This window comes from Corythoichthys intestinalis, chromosome 21, assembly GCF_030265065.1.
Source record: "Corythoichthys intestinalis isolate RoL2023-P3 chromosome 21, ASM3026506v1, whole genome shotgun sequence".
Classification (NCBI taxonomy): Eukaryota; Metazoa; Chordata; class Actinopteri; order Syngnathiformes; family Syngnathidae; genus Corythoichthys; species Corythoichthys intestinalis.
The window spans coordinates 21,394,641-21,417,210 of record NC_080415.1 but is presented as its reverse complement, the minus strand read 5'-3'; the positions used below and the strand labels follow the sequence as shown (position 1 = coordinate 21,417,210).

The 22,570-nt window shown below is 40.3% G+C and overlaps 1 protein-coding gene across 1 annotated transcript; it reads left to right on the top strand.

The window, feature by feature from the left end:
- Positions 1 to 989: 989 nt before the first annotated feature.
- On the top strand, positions 990 to 21,958 carry LOC130909973 (ubiquitin carboxyl-terminal hydrolase 31-like). Its single transcript, XM_057826947.1, has 16 exons — positions 990 to 2,745; positions 6,251 to 6,388; positions 6,558 to 6,646; positions 8,741 to 8,833; positions 8,905 to 9,040; positions 9,191 to 9,341; positions 11,691 to 11,871; positions 11,951 to 12,062; positions 12,133 to 12,227; positions 12,298 to 12,375; positions 12,505 to 12,634; positions 15,190 to 15,309; positions 15,380 to 15,605; positions 15,679 to 15,837; positions 16,003 to 16,155; positions 19,108 to 21,958. The coding sequence occupies exons 1-16, from the start codon at positions 2,185 to 2,187 to the stop codon at positions 20,568 to 20,570; spliced, it is 3,885 nt and encodes a 1,294-aa protein (XP_057682930.1). The 5' UTR covers positions 990 to 2,184; the 3' UTR covers positions 20,571 to 21,958.
- The last annotated feature ends 612 nt before the right edge of the window (positions 21,959 to 22,570 follow it).

Below are 22,570 nucleotides of genomic sequence, written 5' to 3'. Positions count from 1 at the left end.
AGCAATTATAAGTATACATGAGAAAACGATGCATTTAATCTAATATTGAACCATTTTCAGTCAATATTTTCATTTTTGATGTAAATTGTTGAAACTAGGGCTGCAGCTATCGATTATTTTTGTAGTCAATCGATGAAGTAGTTCGAATAATAAAGTAATCGGATAAGGAGCATGAAAAATTAAAATACCTGAGCTGGGCCTCAAACGGTATAAAAAAATTTATAAGGATCTATGTACAACAAAAGAACAATGGCCAACTTACATAGCAAAAGTCCGCTAGCTTAAATGCTACAAAACGCTAACGCTTTTTTTTTTTTTTTTTAACAATGCTCTTAACAAATGGTTCAGACACATATTCCCCCCAAAAAAGTTAAATATACCAATAATATAAATTCCGAATGCATTAGAAAAAACATTAGCTCAAACAAAAACTTGGCTTATGTTGGTCTTAACATGGAGCAGCTGGATTCAGCCATGTGAAATGAGGCAGAGGGCCGTGAATCCACCTAAATCAATAAAACTAAATGAAAATACTTTCAAAATAAACCATTACAACACCACTTTAATTAAACGAATACTCGAAGCAGCAAAATTTAATTCGAATCTTTTTTTTTTCTAATCGAATACTCGAGTTAATCGATTAATCGTTGCAGCACTAATTCTGAACCTCTCAAAGTTATTTTGTTTTTTTGCCTTCGTGGTTTATGAATGCAATATGATAATGGTATTTTGAGGTTCGGTGAGACCATACTCTCGGCCCACTTCTCAAAAATTATTTAAAACGATGTCTGCGGATAAATGACGACCGATTTTATGAATTGCTTGACATCATGTGGCAGCACCTTGTGATTGGTGGTGCTTGTGGAGACTGATGGATAGCATCACCCGGCATCATCATCATCCAGCATCCACCTGCTCCCCTCCAACATGGACCAGTGTTCGGCTGCGACGTCATCCGTCCCCGCCCTGCCCGCCTGCAGTGTCGCTGCCTCCAGATGAGGATGGACACGGTACACGGCCTTACCGTCGACCCTTGTCCCGAGCGGGAATTAAGGGGTTCCGAATACCAACCGGAGTGACATCCCTACCCCCTCCCTTGCAAAACTTCGGGGAGGGTAGAGGAGGCCCAATTTGAAAAGAGGAACCGTGCGAGGGTATGCTCGAGCGGCGAGGGAGCGGCGGGCGGTGGAGCTCCGTTCGCGGGGTACCGACAATGAAGACCGACGCGGGGGAGCATTAAGGAAAATAAAACAAAATAATAGAAAACCATTCGAGGATTCGGCGTTGACAAGACGCGGTGGGATACCTTTTGGACCGGGTGGAGCCACTCGTCGTTGAATAAAAGATGAGGGACCCCCCCCTCCACTCCGGAGCCGTGGATGTTTATGTCTGAGGATCCATCTCCATGTCACGGGCCGTCGTGTCGTGTGCTATAGCCGCTGATGAGACGTTATGTTCGGGCGTGCTTGACAGAGGCGCCCCGGTCAGGGCGGTTCTCCACCACGACCACGAACATACGGTGTTTGTGTTTATGCAAACGGGCCTTCTGTCTCCTTTCTGAACTACCGGGTCTTTAAGTGGAACATGCCCGGGCCTTGTGAACAACACGAGCGAGTGACGCCGCGTGGGGGTGGCAGCCAAGTGCTCTAAAAAGGATTTAAAGTGTTTTTTTCTATACACCGGCTTTCAAAACAGGCAGCATCCGTTTTCTATTGTCATTATTACATGGTAACGTAGAGCCCAGTTGACTTTGGGAAAACCAATGTTTTTATCTTACTTTTTAAAATAATAATAATTATTAATTTTATCATAAAAAACACTAATACAATCAAAGATGCCTATTATAATGACAAGACAGTCGTCTATCCATTTATAGGGATCTGTCCCAATTGTTTTTCAACTAAAGGCGGCGTTCACCCAGGACTGGTCGCCAGCCAAATATAGGGTGCTTATAGACAACTATTTACTCGCATTTAGTGGACAATTTAGTCTTTAATGCCATCATCATGTTTTTGAAATGTGGGACAAAGCTGATGATAACCCAGGCAACTACAAGGAGGACAAGCAACCTCCACATAGGAAGGCCACAGCCCAGATTCAAACCCTAAACCTCAGAACTGTGAGGCAAACCTGCTAACTACTCATCCAGCCTTCTCTCTAAACAGCCACCAAAAAGCAGCCAAAATGTCAAAAGTGGTCACTAACAAGGAGAAGAAATCCTTCAGCAAGAAGCTGTTCCGGAGGAGCTCGGTCCGCTCGGTGGGCAGCTTTATGAACAGAGTTCTCCGGACTCTCTCCACTTTGTCACATTTTAGTACAGATGAGCAGGCCGCCCGCGATGACAAGGATGACGCCTCGTCCATCCCCACTACCACTGGTGGGTCACTCCAGTCTGATGACAGTGACTGTGGGGGGTTCCCCTTTGGTGACAAGGTGCCAGGCGTTGCCGGGCTGAAGAACCACGGCAACACCTGCTTCATGAATGCCATCCTGCAGTGCTTGAGCAACACAGAGCTCTTCGCTGAGTACCTGGCCTTAGAGCAGTTCCGGGGAGAAGGAGGCGGAGGATCCGAGGCCGGAAGCGGTGCTGATTCAAAGGCGAGTAAGTCCAATGGGGTCGTGGTGCAGAAGAAGTCCAGCCAGCAGCAGCAGGAGGAATCTGGAGAGGTGACAGAGCAGCTCTCCGGTCTGGTCCGAGCTCTCTGGACCTTTGAGTACACACCTCAACACAGCAGAGACTTCAAGGTAGACTGTTGTATGTATCATGTTAACATAGAACCATCAGATGAAATCCAACCGATAACTCCCTGGCTGTCGATATTCATAAAGTAACTTTTCCGCGAGGGGTTTTTCAACACTGGCTATGAACTTCAGATTGCATTGTTTTGGATTTGAAACCCAGACAGTTTTGAGTACAATATAAAGATTAGAAGTTGAATCTTGCCTTTTCACTTCGATCACCCCGGAGAGAAATGCTGACATACTGGAATTTGGCCGGGTTTTGCCAGCTCATACAGATTATGCGTTTAAATATATGGTACAGAATATGTTGCGATTAGAAACGAAAAACAGCATACAGAAACGCAACCGCTGTAGGCATGTGCCGGTATGATATTCTGACGGTATGAAAACCTTAAGCCAAAACATCACGGTTTCACAGTATCACAGTATTGCAATTACAGCTGTAAAATGTGTTACTTTGAGATATCTGGGTTTAAGAAAAAAACAACAAAAAAACTTTTTTCCATTGAACTGGATGTTTATTTTTCAAACATATTAGCAAATTAGAGTGTAAGTATAATGTTAACTTCAAATAGATAATTTAAAAAAATAACGAAATACTGTTATTCTAAATAAAATGAAAATAAATGTAGTGCTTTAGGTGAGCCTAAATCCACAGCTACAGCTCAATATTATTTGGGTCAGAACAAAAAAGAATTGAATTATTTTCCTTAAAAGCACGTGAATATGACTCGTATCTTGTTTACATTAGATACACACTCTCTTTCCCAACACAGACAGTTGCCAGAGAGAAAAAAACACCACATTTGACCACTGCTAGACATATTAAACACATTGGAGTTAACTCTCGTAGCTGGTGGGAAACGTTCATGACAGTGTTTACAAACTTTTAAATTTGTATAAATGCGAAATCATATTGGAGGAATTGCCTCCTCGGCAGCGACCCTCCGCAAACATGTTTTACATGTCGGTTGGCCCTCCTCTAAATCGTGGCTGTCTGTAACATTTCTGTAGCCGAAGTATCCCCATACCAGCGATTTTGTTTTCTTCGATGGGGGAAAAAAATTCATGAGTTTCACCTCCTCCAGCCATCGTGTAGCAAAGCTGACTCACTGACACTAAGGTAAAACTAGGAAAAACCGGTGGGCGATGGTTGAGCCTTGCAGCTGCTAGCGAGGGATTTCTCTATGCATTTTTGGGAAATAAAAAATAGCTAATACCTTGGGGACGGTAGAACGGAAAATTTTTGCAGTTTTGAAACCTTCATGTTTTCATACCACGGTTTACTTTGAAACCGGTAATCGGCACATGCCTAGTAACCGGCAATGTGGCTAGTCAGTATTTCATAATATCTAATTAAATTATGTTTCTTTCATGCAGTTCAAGATGTCAGATAACAAAAATACAGTCCAGTGTTTTGCATGCGATGAGTCTTTCTCCTAAAAACTGGACATCTATGGTGAAAACATTGTTTGACCACTGAGTACTAAAAAAAAAAAAATTGGAATAGGCTAGAAAGCATTTTTTCCTGGTTAAAGAACATTCTACTCTTTGTTTTGGCAAGGTTAGGTAATTATATGTTAATAACACAATATTCTGCAGGTCTTAAAAGATCTGTCAGAATGACCAAAACTGCTACATATGAGAAACTGAAAATTCATGTCGGTGAATTATTAAAACCATCTGAATTTCCACTATACAAATATATATGTATATATAATACATATATATGGCGGAAAACACTCAGGTGACTTGAAGTTCCGCTCTGAGACCACCAATTTGGCCAAATTTTAAAATTGTCCTATATGCATGTGTGATACATAATTGGAAAGCTTAAAATCTCAGTTTTCTGGGGGAAGAAAAATTTTGAACAGGAGGACATTTTGAAAAAAACAACTTTTTAAACAGCAAAACCCTAACTGGAGGCGAGAGCATGCGAGAGCAGAATTAAAGACGCCACGATTTTAGAGAGCTGTTATCGCGTACTTATCTATTTTCGATCCAAAAACTCCATATAGCATGTATCACCGAGTGTCAAGACACAGCTGTGAATGGCCAGAGCCGCATTTTGGGGGGATTTCATGGGTGAAACATAGTAATATAACAAGAGTCGCGATGCAGAAATCGCAGACAGCAAGGAGCGGTCGAGATTTTCATTTATATATATTTACCCTTTTAAATGTTTTTTCTTTTCCAATTTTTCTTTGTTTGGATCGATTATTTATCACCTAACATATCGGGGAAAATGCGACACTAACAAAAAAATACAATTAAGCGATAGTTATGAGGTAGATATCCGTGACTTTTTTACAGACACCATTTTTTTCATTGTGACGTAATTTGTATAAAAGTTTCAAATATGTGAGTGAATAATTTTTTTTAATGTTTTTTTTTTTTCAAACGAGATATTGGACATCAATTAATGATTCTAAGCTAAAAATGACAGACATTTTGAATAATGAATATAATTACTTACCTTCTTTTTATGGCTAGGTTGAAACAAAAGCTGTTGCATGACGTCTGTAAACGGGGGTTTCCAGGGTAAAACGAGCAAATTAAAAATAGTTTGGGGGCTTAATGCGCCATGAATCTGCTATGGCAGCATATAGACCTATTGTTCTATCAAACACAACAGTTCTTTTGGCTTAAAATACAGCAGTTTATTTTATAGAGGGTTGCAAGAGCAGAAACTGCTTTTTCAGTCTTGTCTGTGTTTTCCGCCATATATATATATATATATATCAACTTCCCTTTTGAAATGTAAATTAGGTTTCGTGTTCTCACTTCAAAGCAATTTACCTAACATAATCGCTTCCTTTTGATTAACACTTCACATCTTCCAACGACAGCGGTAGAGAAGAGGGCTAATATTACGTTCAAGTCATTTTCACTGTTTTCCTCAATAAATGCCACGGTTAAGCCACCTCTTGCTAACTGGAAGGAAGTATGTGTGACTTTAATTTTATGTAATATTTGTCCTTGTTCTTTTTTCATAGACAAAAAACTAAAGCATCCATGCTAAGATAATATCTTTCGTAAAAGGGTCAGGTTATATGGTCAGAGTTGATGCTTAAATGAACTTAATTGCTTTTTAATTTCGCCTGCCTCCCACTTATCAGCTTTCGTAACTAACCTTTTCATCTTGTCGCCTTGAAAATTCAATGCTGTAAACGCGCTCTTAACATTGTATCTTCTGCTCAGCTATTTCCATCTTTTCAAATTACATAAAAAGAGATGCTGAATTCTTAAAAGCGCGCCTATTTTGGGGTATGTTTTTTTCTTCTTTCCTACCTTCGTTGCCAGCCTGTGTATGAAATGTTTGACAAGGTTTAGATGTATTCTTGTTAGAGCAACCACTCCAAAATATGCACTGCTTGTGACATAGTTAGATACAGATTTAATGGCAAGAAGAGACAAAATCCAATTAAAAAAAAAAAAAAAAAAACATACTCTAATGCTTTAGTAATTCTTCAGAAAATTGCATAATATGTGTCTATTCCAATTTCAGAATGTGGTGTCAAAGAGCGCCCTTCAGTTCAAGGGCAACTCCCAGCATGACGCCCAGGAATTCCTCCTGTGGCTGCTGGATCGAGTTCACGAAGACCTCAACAACATCATCCATCCTGACATCAGACCCCCGAGGACGGTAAATAGAAACCATACTCAATAGATGCCAATGGCAAAGATTGGCGTCCTATCTATTTGATCTCTCCTAGTTCAAATATACTGGACATCTACCACCTACAATGGCAATATTTGTAACAAACCACAGAAGTATTTTTACATTTATGTGTGTTTTGTTTTTTGTACACCAGCCTCCAGTGGAAAACGAAAACGCCCCTGGAGAATCTCCACTCCCAGCGCCTGGCTCTTTTGTGCAGGAGCTTTTCCAGGCACAATACAGGTAAAACATCCACACAGCTACTGTTTGCCTTCGTATTTGACAACTGCACAAAATTCTACTTCCATTTTGTTGACACACAAACACTGACCATATAAACGGGACCATACGGGACTGTTTTTTTTTTTTTGTAAGTCTGCATTGCATTCATCTCTGTTTACCTTATTTTTTAAACACAGTCTTATATGACCATAGCGACTTCATGTTTTGGTGCGCAAACACGAGAGCATCACTCTTACTGACCACTAGGTAGAAGTAATAATTTTGTGCCTCAAATGTAAATTCTCTGCTTGGTGAGTAGCTTCTGCATCAGGAATTAAAACTACATTTGAATCAACTTTATTTCATAATTCACTTAGAGTGTTATGAAAAAGTATTGGAACCTTGTGGAATTTCTCACATTTCTGCATAAAATCACCATCAAATGCGATTTGATCTTTGTCAAAATCACACAGATGAAAATACACTGTCTGCTTTAACTAAAACCACCCAGACATATATAGGTTATCATATATTAATGATGACAACAAGTTACAGCATGCAAACAATGACAGATGGGGGAAAAAATAAGTCAGTAAACCCTTTTCCTAAAGAGACTTAAAGAGCAATTGAAACCCAGTTTTACCAAACAATTTAAGTCAGGTGTGTGCGAAAATGTGCCCAATCACTGATGAGTGGTTTAAAGCTGCCCTGCCCACTATAAAACACTCACCGGGTAAGAAAATGTTGATGAAAAGCATTGTCTGATGTTTATCATGGCTCAGTCAAAACAGCTGTCTGAAGGCCTGCGATCAAGGATTGTTGATTTGTATAAAGCTGGGAAAGGATACAAAACCATCTCGAAAAGTCTGGATGTTCATCAATCGACAGTCAGGGAAGTTGTCTACAAATGGAGAATTTGGCACTATTGCCTCTCTCCCAAGGAGTGGCTTTCCACCAAAGATGACAGCAAGAGTTCAGCGCAGAATATTCAGAGAGGTAAAAAAGAACCCTAGCGTGTCCGCTAAAGACTTAAAGAAGTCACTGGCACAGTCCAATATCTCTGTGCACACATCAACTATATGTAAAACAATGGCCAATAATGGTGTTCATTGGAGGACTCCACAGAGGAAGCCACTGCTGTCTAAAAAAACATTGTTGCTTGTTTAATGTTCGCAAAAAGATACTTAGACACTCAACAGAAAATTTGGCAAAATATTTTGTGGACTAATGAAACCAAAGTTGAATTGTTTGGTAGTAACACACAACATCATGTGTGGAAGAAAGATGGAAAGGCTCACCAACATCAACACTGCATCCCCACCGTGAAGCATGGTGGAGGAAGCATCATGATATGGGGCTGTTTTGCAGCCTCAGGGCCTGGACAACTTGCAGTCATTAATGGAACAATTAATTCAAAGGTTTTTAGGATGTTTTGCAGGAAAACCTGATGCCATCTGTCAGAAAGTTGAAGCTAAAAAGAAGATGGGTGCTGCAGTAAGACAATGATCCAAAACACAGAAGTAAATCAACTTCAGAATGGTTTCAGAAGAACAAAATACACGTTCTAACCCGTGACCTAAAGACAGCGATACATGCCAGACGTCCCAGGAATCTGACTGAACTAAAACAGTTTTGATTAGTCCTGACTGATGTGCCAGACTGATCTGCAGCTGCAGAAAGCGTCTGGTTGAAGGTATTGCTGCCAAAGGGGTGCCACAAAATATTAAATGTGATGCCCCCTTCTGTCATTGTTTGCATACTGTCCTCATTAAAATATGGAAACCTATGAATGTTTGGGTGGTTTTAGTTAAAGCAGTTTTTTCATCTGTGTGATTTTGACAAAGATCTGATCACATTTGATGGGTATTTCATGCAGAAATGTGAGAAATTCCAAAAGGTTCAGATAATTTTTCATACCACTGTATTTGAGTTTTTCGATTAATCGTATTTGTCGAAACACAAAAAAATCAAATAATTTGATCAACATGAAAAAAGAATTGTAGCACTGTCTTATTTTTGTTTTCTTATGAAAGCGTCCAAAGTTGTTAAACATGTAACTCATTGTCAACTACACAATTTACTGCCTTCTTTCAGTTTATTCACATTTCTGTGCAGATCCTCCCTGACGTGTCCTCACTGCCAGAAACAGAGTAACACTTTTGATCCTTTCCTCTGCATCTCACTGCCAATCCCTGTGCCTCACACCCGGTAAGTTTTTGGGCATTGAAACCCATCCTAAAAGAATGAATGCTAAAATTATTTTTCTCTCTTGTGTGCAGGCCCTTGTATGTAACAGTCGTGTACCAGGGCAAGTGCTCACACTGCATGCGGGTCGGGGTGGCCGTGCCTCTGTCTGGTACCGTATCAAGGCTTAGACAAGCTGTGGCGCAGGAGACTAAAATCCCTTCTCAACAGGTAGTTCATCCTCATTTTTTTTTTCTAAATTAAAAGGAAATGATGGCTGACATCCTTCCCATTCAAAATGAATTGGACGTTTATCAGCGTCAAGGGCAGCTAATGAGTTAAGAGCCATTCAAAAGTTCATGCTCTCCCGTCCATGTCCAGATTGTCCTGACCGAGATGTACTACGACGGTTTCCATCGCTCCTTCTGCGATGATGACGACGACCTGGAGATCATCCAGGAGAGTGACTCCATCTTTGCCTTTGAAACTCCAGAGCTCTTCAGGCCCGATCAGATCCGCTCCAAGCGAGGCGGTAAGACAACCTGCCCATTAGTTTAGATAAGTAGGAGGCCCAATCCGATTAAGTGCTTGCTTGACAATTCATTCTTTCATTTCATTCTAATTCTAATGAGACTCGATAAAACAAACTGTGTCTGTGTATAGGAAGTAGTAGCCTACTTTATATTGTTCATTTAAGAATTGCTTGGTTACTGTACGTAATAAAATGGCTGCTAAATGTGGAAAAATTTGCTCCCAATCAAGGGTGTAGGTTTGGTCTCAATATTGGTAGGGACGATATAATAACATAGCCTGCATGTACACTTTTTGCTGGGGACGGGACATTAATAAAACCAAACAGATTGGGTGAACGGGGGTCAAAGCTACAGTTATCACGAATATGAATTTTTAATTCGTAGGCTAAATGATCAATGCAAAATAAATCTGGATTATTCTCACATTCACACTGCAAATTTATAATGTCTTAGTCTCATAATTTTCTCCATCTTGTTTTGGGTGTTAAAGACTAGTTTCAAAAAATCTAAGTGAGTAAAATTTTCTTGAAGCACTGGCAGATATTTTCACTGATTTCTAGTAGATTTACACTGAAAACAAGGGAATTTAACTAGTTTTGAGAAGGTATGTTTTTGCAGTGCATACGTATTGGTTCAGGTGATACACCGTTTGATTCAAGCTTTTTTTTTTTTCAAAACCAGAATAAATGTCTGGATTTTATTAGCAAATTTAAATGGCATTATTTGAACATAAATCATATTAACAGGCACAATAAATACAAACTTGTTAATAATCTCTTAATTACCCAGGTATGCCAAAAATAAATATTTGTTTTAAGATTTTCAGGAGCAAAATTAGTGGTGTGTTCCCCACCTCCACAACACTGACATCTTTTTACATTACTTACAGTGGCTCCTGCTGACGGAAATAAAACTAATATTCCTCCGGCATGTTATATCTGTGTCAGGGCTGAGGTTGTGTGTGTGTGGGAGGGAAGTGGGTCAAGTTATCAGCCAATCAAACGTCAGTTTGATTAAAAAAAAAAAACTGACTGGTCGATTCAGCAAGTGAAAAGGGATAAATGTAAGTTTGAACATAAGGAAAGTAATTCACTTAATAGTGGTAGGGTCAATTCTATCCACTCATAATGACCTATATATCTGAACTAGGGCTGTCAAAATTATCGCGTTAACGGGCGGTAATTAATTTTTCAAATTAATCACGTTAAAATATTTGATGCAATTAACGCACATGCCCCCTCAAACAGATTAAAATGACAGTGTCATGTCCATTTGTTGTGTTTTTTGGTGTTTTTTCACCCTCTGCTGGCGCTTGGGTGCGACTGATTTTATGGGTTTCAGCACCATCCATGAGCATTGTGTAATTATTGCCATCAACAATGTCGAGCTACTAGTTTATTTTTTGTTTGAAAATTTTAAAAAATTTATTAAAACAAAAACATTAAGAGGGGTTTTAATGTAAAATTTCTATAACTTGTACTAACATTTATCTTTTAAGAACTACAAGTCTTTCTAGCCATGGATCGCTTTAACAGAATGTTAATAATGTTAATGCCATTCTTGTTAATTTATTGTGATAATAAACAAATACAGTACTTATGTACTGTATGTTGAATGTATATATCCGTCTTGTGTCTTATCTTTCCTTTCCAACAATAATTACAGAAAAATATTGCATATTTTATAGATGGTTTGAATTGCGATAAATTACGATTAATTAATTTTTAAGCTGTGATTAACTCGATTAAAAATTTTAATCGTTTGAAAGCCCTAATCTGAACTCATTATATAATGCAAATAAGGTTGCTTAAAAGTTGGTGGGGACAATTTGAGCATCTTGAAAGTTGGTAGTGTTATGTCCCTACCGTCCCTGTGCAAACCTAAGCCATTGCTCCCAATTGCAGACAAAAAAGGATTTTTTCCCCCCATTATGAATTAGTCAAATAACATGAAGTGTTTTTCCTTTTTCTTTCTTTTTTAAACTCTACTGTATATACTGTATTACTGTTTTGGGTCACTTAATAAACATTTTTGTTTTCGATGATAATAACATGAAATCAATGAGAAAATACCCAGTTATATAGTTTTGTGCTATATTATGCGAATTAAATTTTTGTTTGTTATGGCTGTCCAATCCATTTTGACAAAATGGATCACACAAACTGCATTGGAGCTCCGTAGCTGTCAATAGTACTGAAACAAGATCATTCACTACCATCCCTCTCAATTCAAATGGATTAAGCATCTATTGCAAATGATGGTAGCGAATGAGTTAATGATCGAAAGAAAGCTTTCATTATTTTACACAAAAAATATTCTCATTTATCAACTTGTTTTTGTCAAAACAGGGAGTCCACATGCCAATCTCAACCAAAACAACTTAAAGTACAGCACGGATAACAACCGGTTATCCCCACAAATCCAGGAGCCCGCAACTCCACCTCTAAGCCCCAATAAGAACACGGGGCAGGATGAGAAGGTGGTGTTGTTGGTGTGCAACAGAGCTTGTGCTGGCCAGCAAGGACGCAGGTGGGTTGAGTGTGAAGGGGCGAATTGAGGCTCAACTTAATTTAGGACATCATAAAAAAATGTGTTTTGAATCCTACAGATTTGGGAATCCTTTTATCCTTTACCTGGAGCGTACAGTCACATGGGATGTTCTCCAGAAGGAAATTCTGGAGAAGATGCGTCATCTTTTACGTCCTGGTGCCGTAGTACAGGTATGTACAAACTATAATCATTAGAAACTGCATGTTAAATGTTATTGCATTGTTTTTATCTCTACCATAGGTGGGGCCCTTCACGTTACGTGTGGTCGGCGTTGTCGGGATCACATATCTCCTCCCTCAAGAGGAACAACCGCTATGCCATCCTTCTGTGGAGAGGTAAGGCTTGACATTTCTAATTTTACTTTTAGATCGATGTGTCTAAGTTGTTGTGTTCGTTTACTTCCAGAGCATACAAGTCTTGTGGTCCTGGTGGGCCACCTCATGTCAAAATTGTTGTGGAATGGGACAAGGAGACTAAAGATTAGTAAGTTGATTTGGATGCCAAATATGCACACTCAATGATCACGGCCAGAATTTTATAATAATGCATAAATTTGATTGATTGTGCCATACAGTGTGATGCACCTGCTAATGTATGTTGTGTTGCTTTCAGTCTGTTTAAAAGAACTGAGGACGAATACATCCCTGACGCTGAAAGTGTCCGTCAAGTGAAGGAGCAGCACCTCCAGCCTCAGACCTGCTCACTCGCTCAGTGCTTTCAGCTCTACACCAAAGAGGAACAGGTGGCTGCAAACATTTCACACACCACCAATAGCATTTCTTTGTTTTACAGGCTCTTACGAAAAGCTGTGAGATCATCAAAAACGCATTTCACATGTATCCAAGCACAACCAAAAAATGCAGAAGCACTGTGCTAAGTACAAATACATTTAATAAAAATAAGTTAAATGCAACAGAAATAGAAGAAAAATACATTTCTATACTAAAGTAAACTAAAACAAAACTTGACCTTATTAAAAATATGTACCTATAATATTAATGATGCTCTTCAATATAGAAAAAATAATAACATTCAGCTATTTGGCTTTGGATGTGCCTGTTACATTTATTTGAACCACTAGAGGGAGCCGTTCTATAAATTTTACAAACGGTAAAATGTGGCCGTGTTTAATCATTTATTTTACCAACAATATATTATGGATTAAAATGTATTGATATTTACATTTAATTGGCCTGTTATCTAAATTTACAGAAAACTGAAATTCAATAACAAATTTTAAGTATATGCGAGTAATTGTTAAATCTTTGTTTTTTAAATGTCATTTCATTATTCACAATCAAACAGTTTGGTGATTATCAGGTGAGGAATATGAATAAAATAATCAAGCATAAAAGATTAACGTATTTTGTGGAATTGTAATAGATTTTATTTTAGAATTGTTGCTCATTCTATTGTTTAATATAATACAACTATAGTATAAAAAATATGGCGGAAAACACAGACAAGGCTGAAAAAGCTTGCCTGGTATACCAGACTCACCGCTGTTCCAGCGATTGAGTCTGGCGACCGTCCGGCGTATCAAATTCCGTGGGCGGAGCAAGCCACAGCAAACAGACAGCAGAGTGGACCAATCAGCGACGGGCAGACGTGACGTTGTTAAAGCGACAAGTAATTAGCGTAAGCGGAGAATGGAGAAGTTTATTCAACATGGCTAGCACGAGCCATGTTGACTGTTGTCAATGACTTGTGTCGATGTGTTTTTGGTCATATAAAACTGGTTTTACCGCGGATTGGAACATGTTCTCGGCTCTCCCGTTTGCCATCTGTGTTGTTGTAGAGACGACTTTCGGCGCGCAAGAGTGACGTTACTCGTTTAGAACACGTCAAGCAAATAAACGAATCTGATCAGACGGTTGATTTTGTACTTTTTCGAGAGGCCGTTAATGGGCTGGGTCCCAGACTATTTCTCACAGTGTTTGAAAAATACAGGGAGAATAGTCTGGCGGTGCCAGGCAATGAAAAAGCAGTTTTTGCTCTTGCACCCCTCTTTAAAATATACTTCTGTATTTTAAGCCAAACTGTTGTTTTTGACAGAACAATATGGCTATATGCTGCCATAGCAGTTTCATTGCGCATTAATCCCCCAAACTATTTCTAATTTGTCTGTTTTACCCTGTAGACCCCCGTTTACAGACAGCGCGCAACTGCTTTTGTTTCAACCCAGCAAAAAAATTATTCACGCGCATATTTTAAACTTTTAAACAAATTATGTCTCAATGAAAGTAATAGCGCCTCAGATATCTACCTCATAACAATCGCTTAATCGTATTTTTTTTGTTACTTTTGAATTTTCCCTGGTATTTTAGATCATTAATAATTGTTTCAGACAAAGAAAAAAAAAAAAGAAAAAAAGAAAAAAAAAAACGCTTAAAACGGTAAATATTTGAAAAAAATCTCAACCACTCCTTGATGTCTGCGATTTTTGCATTGCAGCCCTTGTTGTATTACCATGTTTCACCCATAAGATCCCACAAATGTCTGGCTTTAGCCATTCACAGCTGTGTCTTGACACTTGGTGATACACAATATACGGAGTTTTTGGATTGAAATAAGATAAGTACGCGATAATATATTGTTAAAATCACGGTGTCTTTAATTATGCTCTCTCATGCTTTTACCTCGAGTTAGGGTTTAGGGGTATACTTAAAAAAAAATTTTTTTTTTAAAATGCCCTCCTGTTCAAAAATGTTCTTCCCCCAGAAAATTGAGATTTTACGCTTTTCAATGATGTATCACACATGCATATAGGACAATTATGAAATTTGGCCAAAATGGGGATCTCAGAGCTGAACTTCAAGTCACCTGAGTGTTTTCCGCCACATATATTTATACATATAAATACAATGTAATACTAAATATCCCAATTGTAGGTAAAATTGTCCCCCGCCCCAATTTACAAAAAAAAATTATTGACAATAAATAAAAATTAAATACACCATCAATTTGTTGTACCGCTCCTCAATCAAATATCTAATTAAGAATAAATGAATAAATAAATGAATTTTTAAATCAAAACGCCAGATGAAAAAGAATGACTGAATCAATCAAGCATCTATGTAGAATAAATTGAGCAAAAAAAACTTTTAATCATTGATAACTGCATCAATCAAATGTCTATTCAGCTTTTGCCATCCACTTCCTTACCTATGCATAGCATGCTGAGGACAACCTCCATAAATAGAAATGATAAAAAGGATGATTTTTCACTTGAGAACATAACATAACCAAGATACAAAAGATGCTCTTTCATATAAATACCAATATCTTTTTTCACAGCTTGCTCCTGATGACGCCTGGCGATGTCCACACTGTAAGCAGCTTCAGCAAGGCAGCATCAAACTGAGCTTGTGGACACTGCCTGACATCCTCATCCTTCACCTCAAACGTTTTCGACAGGTACGAAGATGGGGAGACGTTATCAGAAATATTTGAATGAAACTCACATTGGGATTCTTGCTCTTTTAAGGACGGGGATCGGCGCATGAAAATGCAAAACATGGTGAAATTCCCACTGACAGGCATGGACATGGCGCCGCACATGGTGAAGAGGAGCCAAAGCAGCTGGAGTCTACCCTCGCACTGGTCGCCGTGGAGACGGCCTTACGGGTTAGGTCGGGATCCTGAGGATTACCTTTACGACCTTTACGCCGTGTGTAACCATCACGGGACGATGCAGGGAGGACATTACACAGGTATCACTATGTCCTTCGCATTCAGTGAACATTGAATCCATTTGCTCACGCTGTGGTGTTTGTTATCTCCTAGCTCAGTGCAAGAACTCAATTGACGGGCAGTGGTATTGCTTTGACGACAGCGACGTTCATCCAATATCAGAAGAGGACGTCTGCAAGCAGACTGCTTACATTTTGTTTTATCAGAGACGTGCCACCATTCCATCTTGGTCCGCAAACAGTTCTGTGGGAGGTAAGTCATTGTGTTTCTGTAACATGCTGTAACATACTGCATGTGGAGAAATGTAGACTTTAGCTTCCATTATGAACCCACATTTTTCGTTCGAGTATGGTTCCTTGACACCAATTCTCATTTAGACAGTTCCGCAACCTGAGTTTGTTTCTTGGGGGTCTCTAGGATCTACGAGTTCATCCCTGTGTGAGCACTGGATCAGCCGTTTGATGGGAAGCCGTCCACCGAGTCAAGCCTCGTCCGGTTCCTCCAGACGAACATCGCTGGCGTCGCTGTCTGAGTCAGCTGAATTTGCTGGTGAACGGAGCGAGGATGACGGTAAAGCTTAAAATTCCTCCTTATACAGTGGGGCAAATAAGTATTTAGTCAACTACTAATTGTGCAAGTTCTCACACTTGAAAATATTAGAGGCCTGTAATTTTCAACATGGGTAAACCTCAACCATGAGAGACAGAATGTGAACCCCCCCCCCGAAAATCAAATTGTTTGATTTTTTAAAAAATTATTTCTAACTTAGAGTGGAAAATAAGTATTTGGTCAATACCAAAAGTTCATCTCAATACTTTATGTCCCCTTTGTTGGCAATAACGGAGGCCAAACGTTTTCTGTAATTCTTCACAAGCTTTTCACACACTGTTGCTGGTATTTTGGCCCATTCCTCCATGCAGATCTCCTCTAGAGCAGTGATGTTTTGGAGCTGTCGTTGGGCAACACGGACTTTCAACTCCCTCCACAGATTTTCTATGGGGTTGAGATCTGGAGACTGGCTAGGCCACTCCAGGACCTTGAAATGCTTCTTACGAAGCCACTCCATTGTTGCCCTGGCTGTGTGTTTGGGATCATTGTCATGCTGAAAGACCCAGCCACGTCTCATTTTCAATGCCCTTGCTGATGGAAGGAGTTTTTCATTCAAAATCTCTCGATACGTTCATCCCATTCATTCTTTCCTTTTCACAGATCAGTTGTCCTGGTCCCTTAGCAGAAAAACATCCCCAAAGCATGATGTTTCCACTCCATGCTTCACAGTGGGTATGGTGTTCTTCGGATGCAATTCTTTCTCCTCCAAACAGGAGAATCTGTGTTTCTACCAAAAAGTTCTATTTTGGTTTCATCTGACCATAACACATTCTCCCAGTCCTCTTCTGGATCATCCAAATGCTCTCTAGCGAACCGCAGACGGACCTGGACGTGTACTTTCTTCAGCAGGGGGACACGTCTGGCAGTGCAGGATTTGAGTCCCTGGCAGCGCATTGTGTTACTGATAGTAGCCTTTGTTACAGTGGTCCCAAATAAGAGTGTGACAATATCTTGATACAGCGATATATCGCGATATTTTGCAACCCGATCGGTTATCGATATGCTCCCGCCAAGTATCGATACTTTTATTTTACATATTGGCCATTGGATGCTGTAAACTGCTCAATGTTTGTTGAGGAATTCCTTGGCGGTCCACTAGGGGCGCTCGAGAATGGCGGTGAAGGTAAAGTGCGCACAAGTCGTCTAGAGAAGAAGAGAGGAAGCTCCAAGTGGATTGAAAAAAAGCTTCGTGAGAACGGTGGAGGAAAAGTGAGAAAAATATTGCTACAAATCACACATGTGGACACACTTTACATTTTACACTAACAAGAAAGGAAGTAAGGTGAACAAGGACTTTGCTGTATGCAAGAATTGTCTAACAAAAATAAGGTTCACTGTCAGCTGGTGACATAGTGGACACGGATTTCTTCACTACTTTGCTTTCATCACTTGAGGTAAGAAAGTTTTGCAATGTACTTGTAATTGATTTCTTTATTTACATAAATTATTTTGATGACATTTGGTGTTGAATGATATAAAATAAACCACCACCCAAAACTGAATGAAAATGAATGTCGAACAACCCTACGTGAATTTACTGATTTATTTGATATTATTTGAGAACCACTTTCAATCTAGTTTACAACACAAACAGTTATTACTGCCATTCTGATATAATAAGCCATAAAAATGGCTTGAATAGCTTTCAAGATGTATAAGGATGTGCATGATAATTAATGTAGCCTACATATTTAAAATAGGTAATTATTGCATTTTTAATTTCTATACATTCATTTCATATTTTTTTAATTCACTCAATACTTCCAACACACAAAAAATCAGGATTTCAACTCAAAAGCTATTAGGTAGCTAATATTTTTTAAAATTTATTTTGTTGTTTTTAAGGTGAGGAAGAATGTGACTGACTCAGTCCGACATCTCAAATGCTGAAGCCAATGCTTTTGGCAACAAAGGTCATAAACGAATAAAAGACCCATCAATTTTATCATTCCCCCACTCCAAGCTCAACTGATGACTGACACCTACAGCACTGTTAAATATTTTTCAAAAGATTTAAAACTTTAAAGAAATTAAGGGTGCCATTCATCATGATCTCTCAAAGAAATATCAGTGGTTGTGGTTTGTTTCCTCTATATGTGCAGGTACACAATTTGCAGATTTATATTTTACAGCAATGTTGCACTGAAAAGGTGTCACTTTAATAAATGACTTAAACAGTATTTTTTCTATTTTGAAACATCTTTTTTTTCATTTCAACAGTTGTATCATAGAATATCCTGTATCAAATTTCTGACCAATATATCGATAATCGCTGTCTCGTGATATCGTGAGATAATCGTTATCGTGAGCCTTGTATCGCGAATCGTATCGTATCGTGAGGTGCCCTGAGGTTCCCAATCCTAGTCCCAGCTCTCTGTAGGTCATTCACTAGGTCCCCCCGTGTGGTTTTGGGATTTTTGTTCACCGTTCTTGTTATCATTTTGACGCCACGGGGTGAGATCTTGCATGGAGCCCCAGATCGAGGGAGATTATCAGTGGTCAGTGGTATGTTTGGAGTGTGACTGACTGAGGTTGTGGACAGGTGTCTTTTATACCGATAATGAGTTAAAACAGGTGCCATTAATACAGGTAACGAGTGGAAGCTCATTGGACCTCGTTAGAAGAAGTTAGACCTCTTTGACAGCCAGAAATCTTGCTTGTTTGTAGGTGACCAAATACTTATTTTCCACTCTAATTTGGAAATAAATTCTTTAAAAATCAAACAATGTGATGTTCTGTTTTTTTTCCACATTCTGTCTCTCATGGTTGAGGTTTACCCATGTTGGCAATTACAGGCCTCTCTAATCTTTTCAAGTAGGAGAACTTGCACAATTGGTGGTTGAATAAATACTTATTTGCCCCAATGTATGTGAGTATGAGCTTCAACCTGAAGTGAATCTTTCTGACGTGCAGGCTGCCGACCTGTAGTGAGAGGCATGCAAAGGCAGACATTCTCCTCGAGAACGTCCATCGCTAGTCCACTAGTTCTCAGCGAGAACGGCCAGAAGCCTTCTTGGCCTCACTCTGCCAAGCTGCAACTCCGCTCTAACTCTCCCTCACGCTTTTCTTTGGAATCTCACTCCTCTTCGCCAACATTGGAAATGATTGGAGAGGTGGTTGATACCAATCTCTCGACGTCCTGCTTCAATGGGTCCCCAAGGATCGCAGGTAAGTCGGCCCTCGCAGCTTTGGATCATAATCCTGGCAGTAAGCGACTGATAGAGCAGCTACACCCCAAAGCATCGTCACAGGCCGAGCAGAGAAGTTTGTTGCAAGCTGGAGATAACAACAATCTAGTCAGCGGTGCTGAACAAATCAGTCCTAGACATGGGGCGACTCCAAAGGAGCAGAAGCAAAGAAATGTGGCCACAGATGGTACAGGTGGCAAACGGACCTCAAAGACCGGGGCTGAGAGTGAAAGGAGCCCCAAAAAGCGTCCCGCCGCCTCCTCCACATCGTCCAGCTCTTTGTCTCCTGCGTCCCCAGCTGTTGCTAAGTCACCGGCTCGAGTTCAGGCCAAGGGCGCCGCATCCAATTCAAAGGATAAGAGTGATGGACCGACAAAAGTCAGTAGGGCTGGTTCCTCAAGAACGGCAACACCGTCTAAAAAAGGCTCATCCCAAACACAGGAGGGGTTACATCCTGACTCAGCCCAACAGAGGAAGAGCGGTTCCCCAGGAAGTTTGCACCCTCCGAGAAGGACAACGCTCAAAGGAGGCGGTGATAAAAGCTCGGCTTCGGCAAGGACTAAAGGGGCGGAAAGGAGTGCGAGTCGGGATTCGTCAAGGACCAACGCGTTATCGGAGAAGAAGGTTAACAATGGCGGTCCTCCGTCCAGGTCAGGTGTCGGTAGTCGAGCGGAGGGCAGGGCAGGACGAGCTCTGGAAAACAGGACTGTTGCCCGAAGCTCAAGCAGTAGCTCTTCCATGACCAGCCTGCGATCTTCGAGCGTGCTACCTCCGTCTGCCACTCTGTCGTCAAAAGCCCCTCGAAGGAACAGTAAGACTGAAGACAAAGCGCTGTCGTTCTTCAAAACTGCCTTGAGGCCCAAAGACACCCGCAAGTCGGATGGCGGGAAAACGGGAGCCACAGATCCAAAGGGAAATCTAGAAGATAGTGGAGATCCGGCGAAAGATGGCGCTAGCAAGAAACTCCAGAACTCAACTGCAGAACCTACCGCAGCTAAGGACAAAGAATCCACCAAAGGTTCTGCTGCAGCCAGACATTCAATCATGCCCTCCACCAAATCCAAACTTTCAGAAACAACCAACCAGGGTTCTACGAAAGAACCCTCAAAGAAAGAACCTGTTAAAAAGATCATGCCGTCCAGGAAAATCCCCATCAACTCCACACAATCAAGCCAGAGGTCCAAATGAGATCCACGCGAGGGCCTGACGACCATCTCGCTCTCCTTCTAGCGCAGCTTCTAACACTGAATTGACACCTTTGGTCTTTCAGTGCTCACTGGTTTGCAGCTGCCACATTGGACACTTCCCGTCCACTTTGGTCTATAGTTGATAAGGAATGGGTTTTACCAAAGCACTTTGTATGGATTGTGATGATTTCCAGGAAATACTATACTGTATTGTAAATAAGCATGGGTTGCTCATTTATTGGAATGATTGCCTTGTGTCCGTAGCTTAATTGGGGGTACTCGAATGACCACTTCAATATGCTGTTGCTCTGCCAGTTGCAGTAATGTTCCTTTTTTAGGGAGGGCGAAGCTGACCGTACCTGTCTTTTGATTGATTGACAGACAATTGGTGGAAGAGTGAAAACGACTCGAAAAGAGTTGAAAATCGACTCCGTTGTCAGTTTTTTAACCTCTGAATATTTTCCCAAAACCTTTATCTCTTCTTAACTATGGAGAGCCAAGTGTCAACTTCAGTGCCTCAGATAATCATAGTATTTAATCGAAATTGTATACCTGCAGGTGTTGGTAAATTTATAAGTAAAATTAAATATTTATTAAGCACTGAATATGTAATTTCAAATAACAGGCACCTATGTAACCTTAATTGCTGTTTACATACACTTGATGTAGTTATTGTGCAACAGCCTTCAAGGAGTGTTTTTGAGACGAGGGAAATAAGCATGTCAGTGGTTTCATTCGTCTGAGATCACGGTTCTTAAATGTATGTGTTTATTTACCTGTGATAACACATCAAGCCCTTAGGCAACCTCTCACCTGGCGCCGGGGCCGATGCCAACATTTACTCGCGGCGCCCACCCGTGGCCTCAGGGCTCTCCAACTGCCACACTGTCTCAGAACATTCCTCTCAGAAGAACACAGGGTGTATAAAGGCCATACAGTATATACACACATTCACGGAAAATCTGCCCCAGCTATTCAGGTCCACTTGCACAGTCTAGAACAATGATTTTGTTGGTAAAAAGAAGACTGAAAAAGGCTTTTAATGACAGTAAATAATTCTATACAGACCGTGCCAAACGTGTTGCTATTCCGCTAAACCAGAGGTCTAAAACTTAAGGCCTTGAGGCCATTTCAGGTCCACAGGACAATATTTTAGGCCAGCTACCAGACATAAATAATTAGTGTTAGTGCGACCCTCACCCTAGGTGTTTTCTCTCTGTTCTGAGCTATTCTAGCTCAGTCTCATGACTGTTTTCGCGGGGGCTTGTCAAAAAGTTAGCGCAAGCGCATTAGCAAAGTTAGTCACTTGGTTGGGTAAACTCCAGCTGTAGCAAAGTGGCCCCAGAACCAGTGTTGTTAATAACGGCGTTAGAATATAACTGAGTTGCTAACGGCAGTGGTGAGTAATCTAATTAATTACTTTTCTCATCTTGGCAACGCCGCTACCGTTACTGAGGCAGGAAAGGCGTGCGTTACGATGTTGGTTGACTGACGTGAGAAAAGTCTGAGAAAGACGGACTCTCGGAGACGAGAGAGCAGAGCAGGAGTAGGGAGGAGGCAAGTGAGGGGGACGCCGTTGCAAACGCGATGCTACTATGCAAGGTGGCTCCAATAATACCTGACTGTAGCCTACAAACTACGCCCACGTGATGCTTCGGTAGATATCACATATATACAGAACTAGATTTAAATGACAGACACGGCTGCATTAGCAACATGTATAAAAAAAGAACGAGATGCGTTAGTAAACAGCCGCCATCTTAAAGCAGTAGACTTCTCAGGAAGGCTCTGTTGTAGAGAACCTTCCCAGCGAACCTAAGTAACTTTTTATCTAAAATGCTCCTAAATCGGCAAAATCTTGACTTAAATCTATCTTTAAATGATGAAATAGTTTTAAAACTTACACATGTCAAAAGTAGACAGAAGAGAACTAATGCAATAACGGGAGCAATTTTAACAACTTTAACGGTTGATTCACATTAAATGACTTGCACACATAGC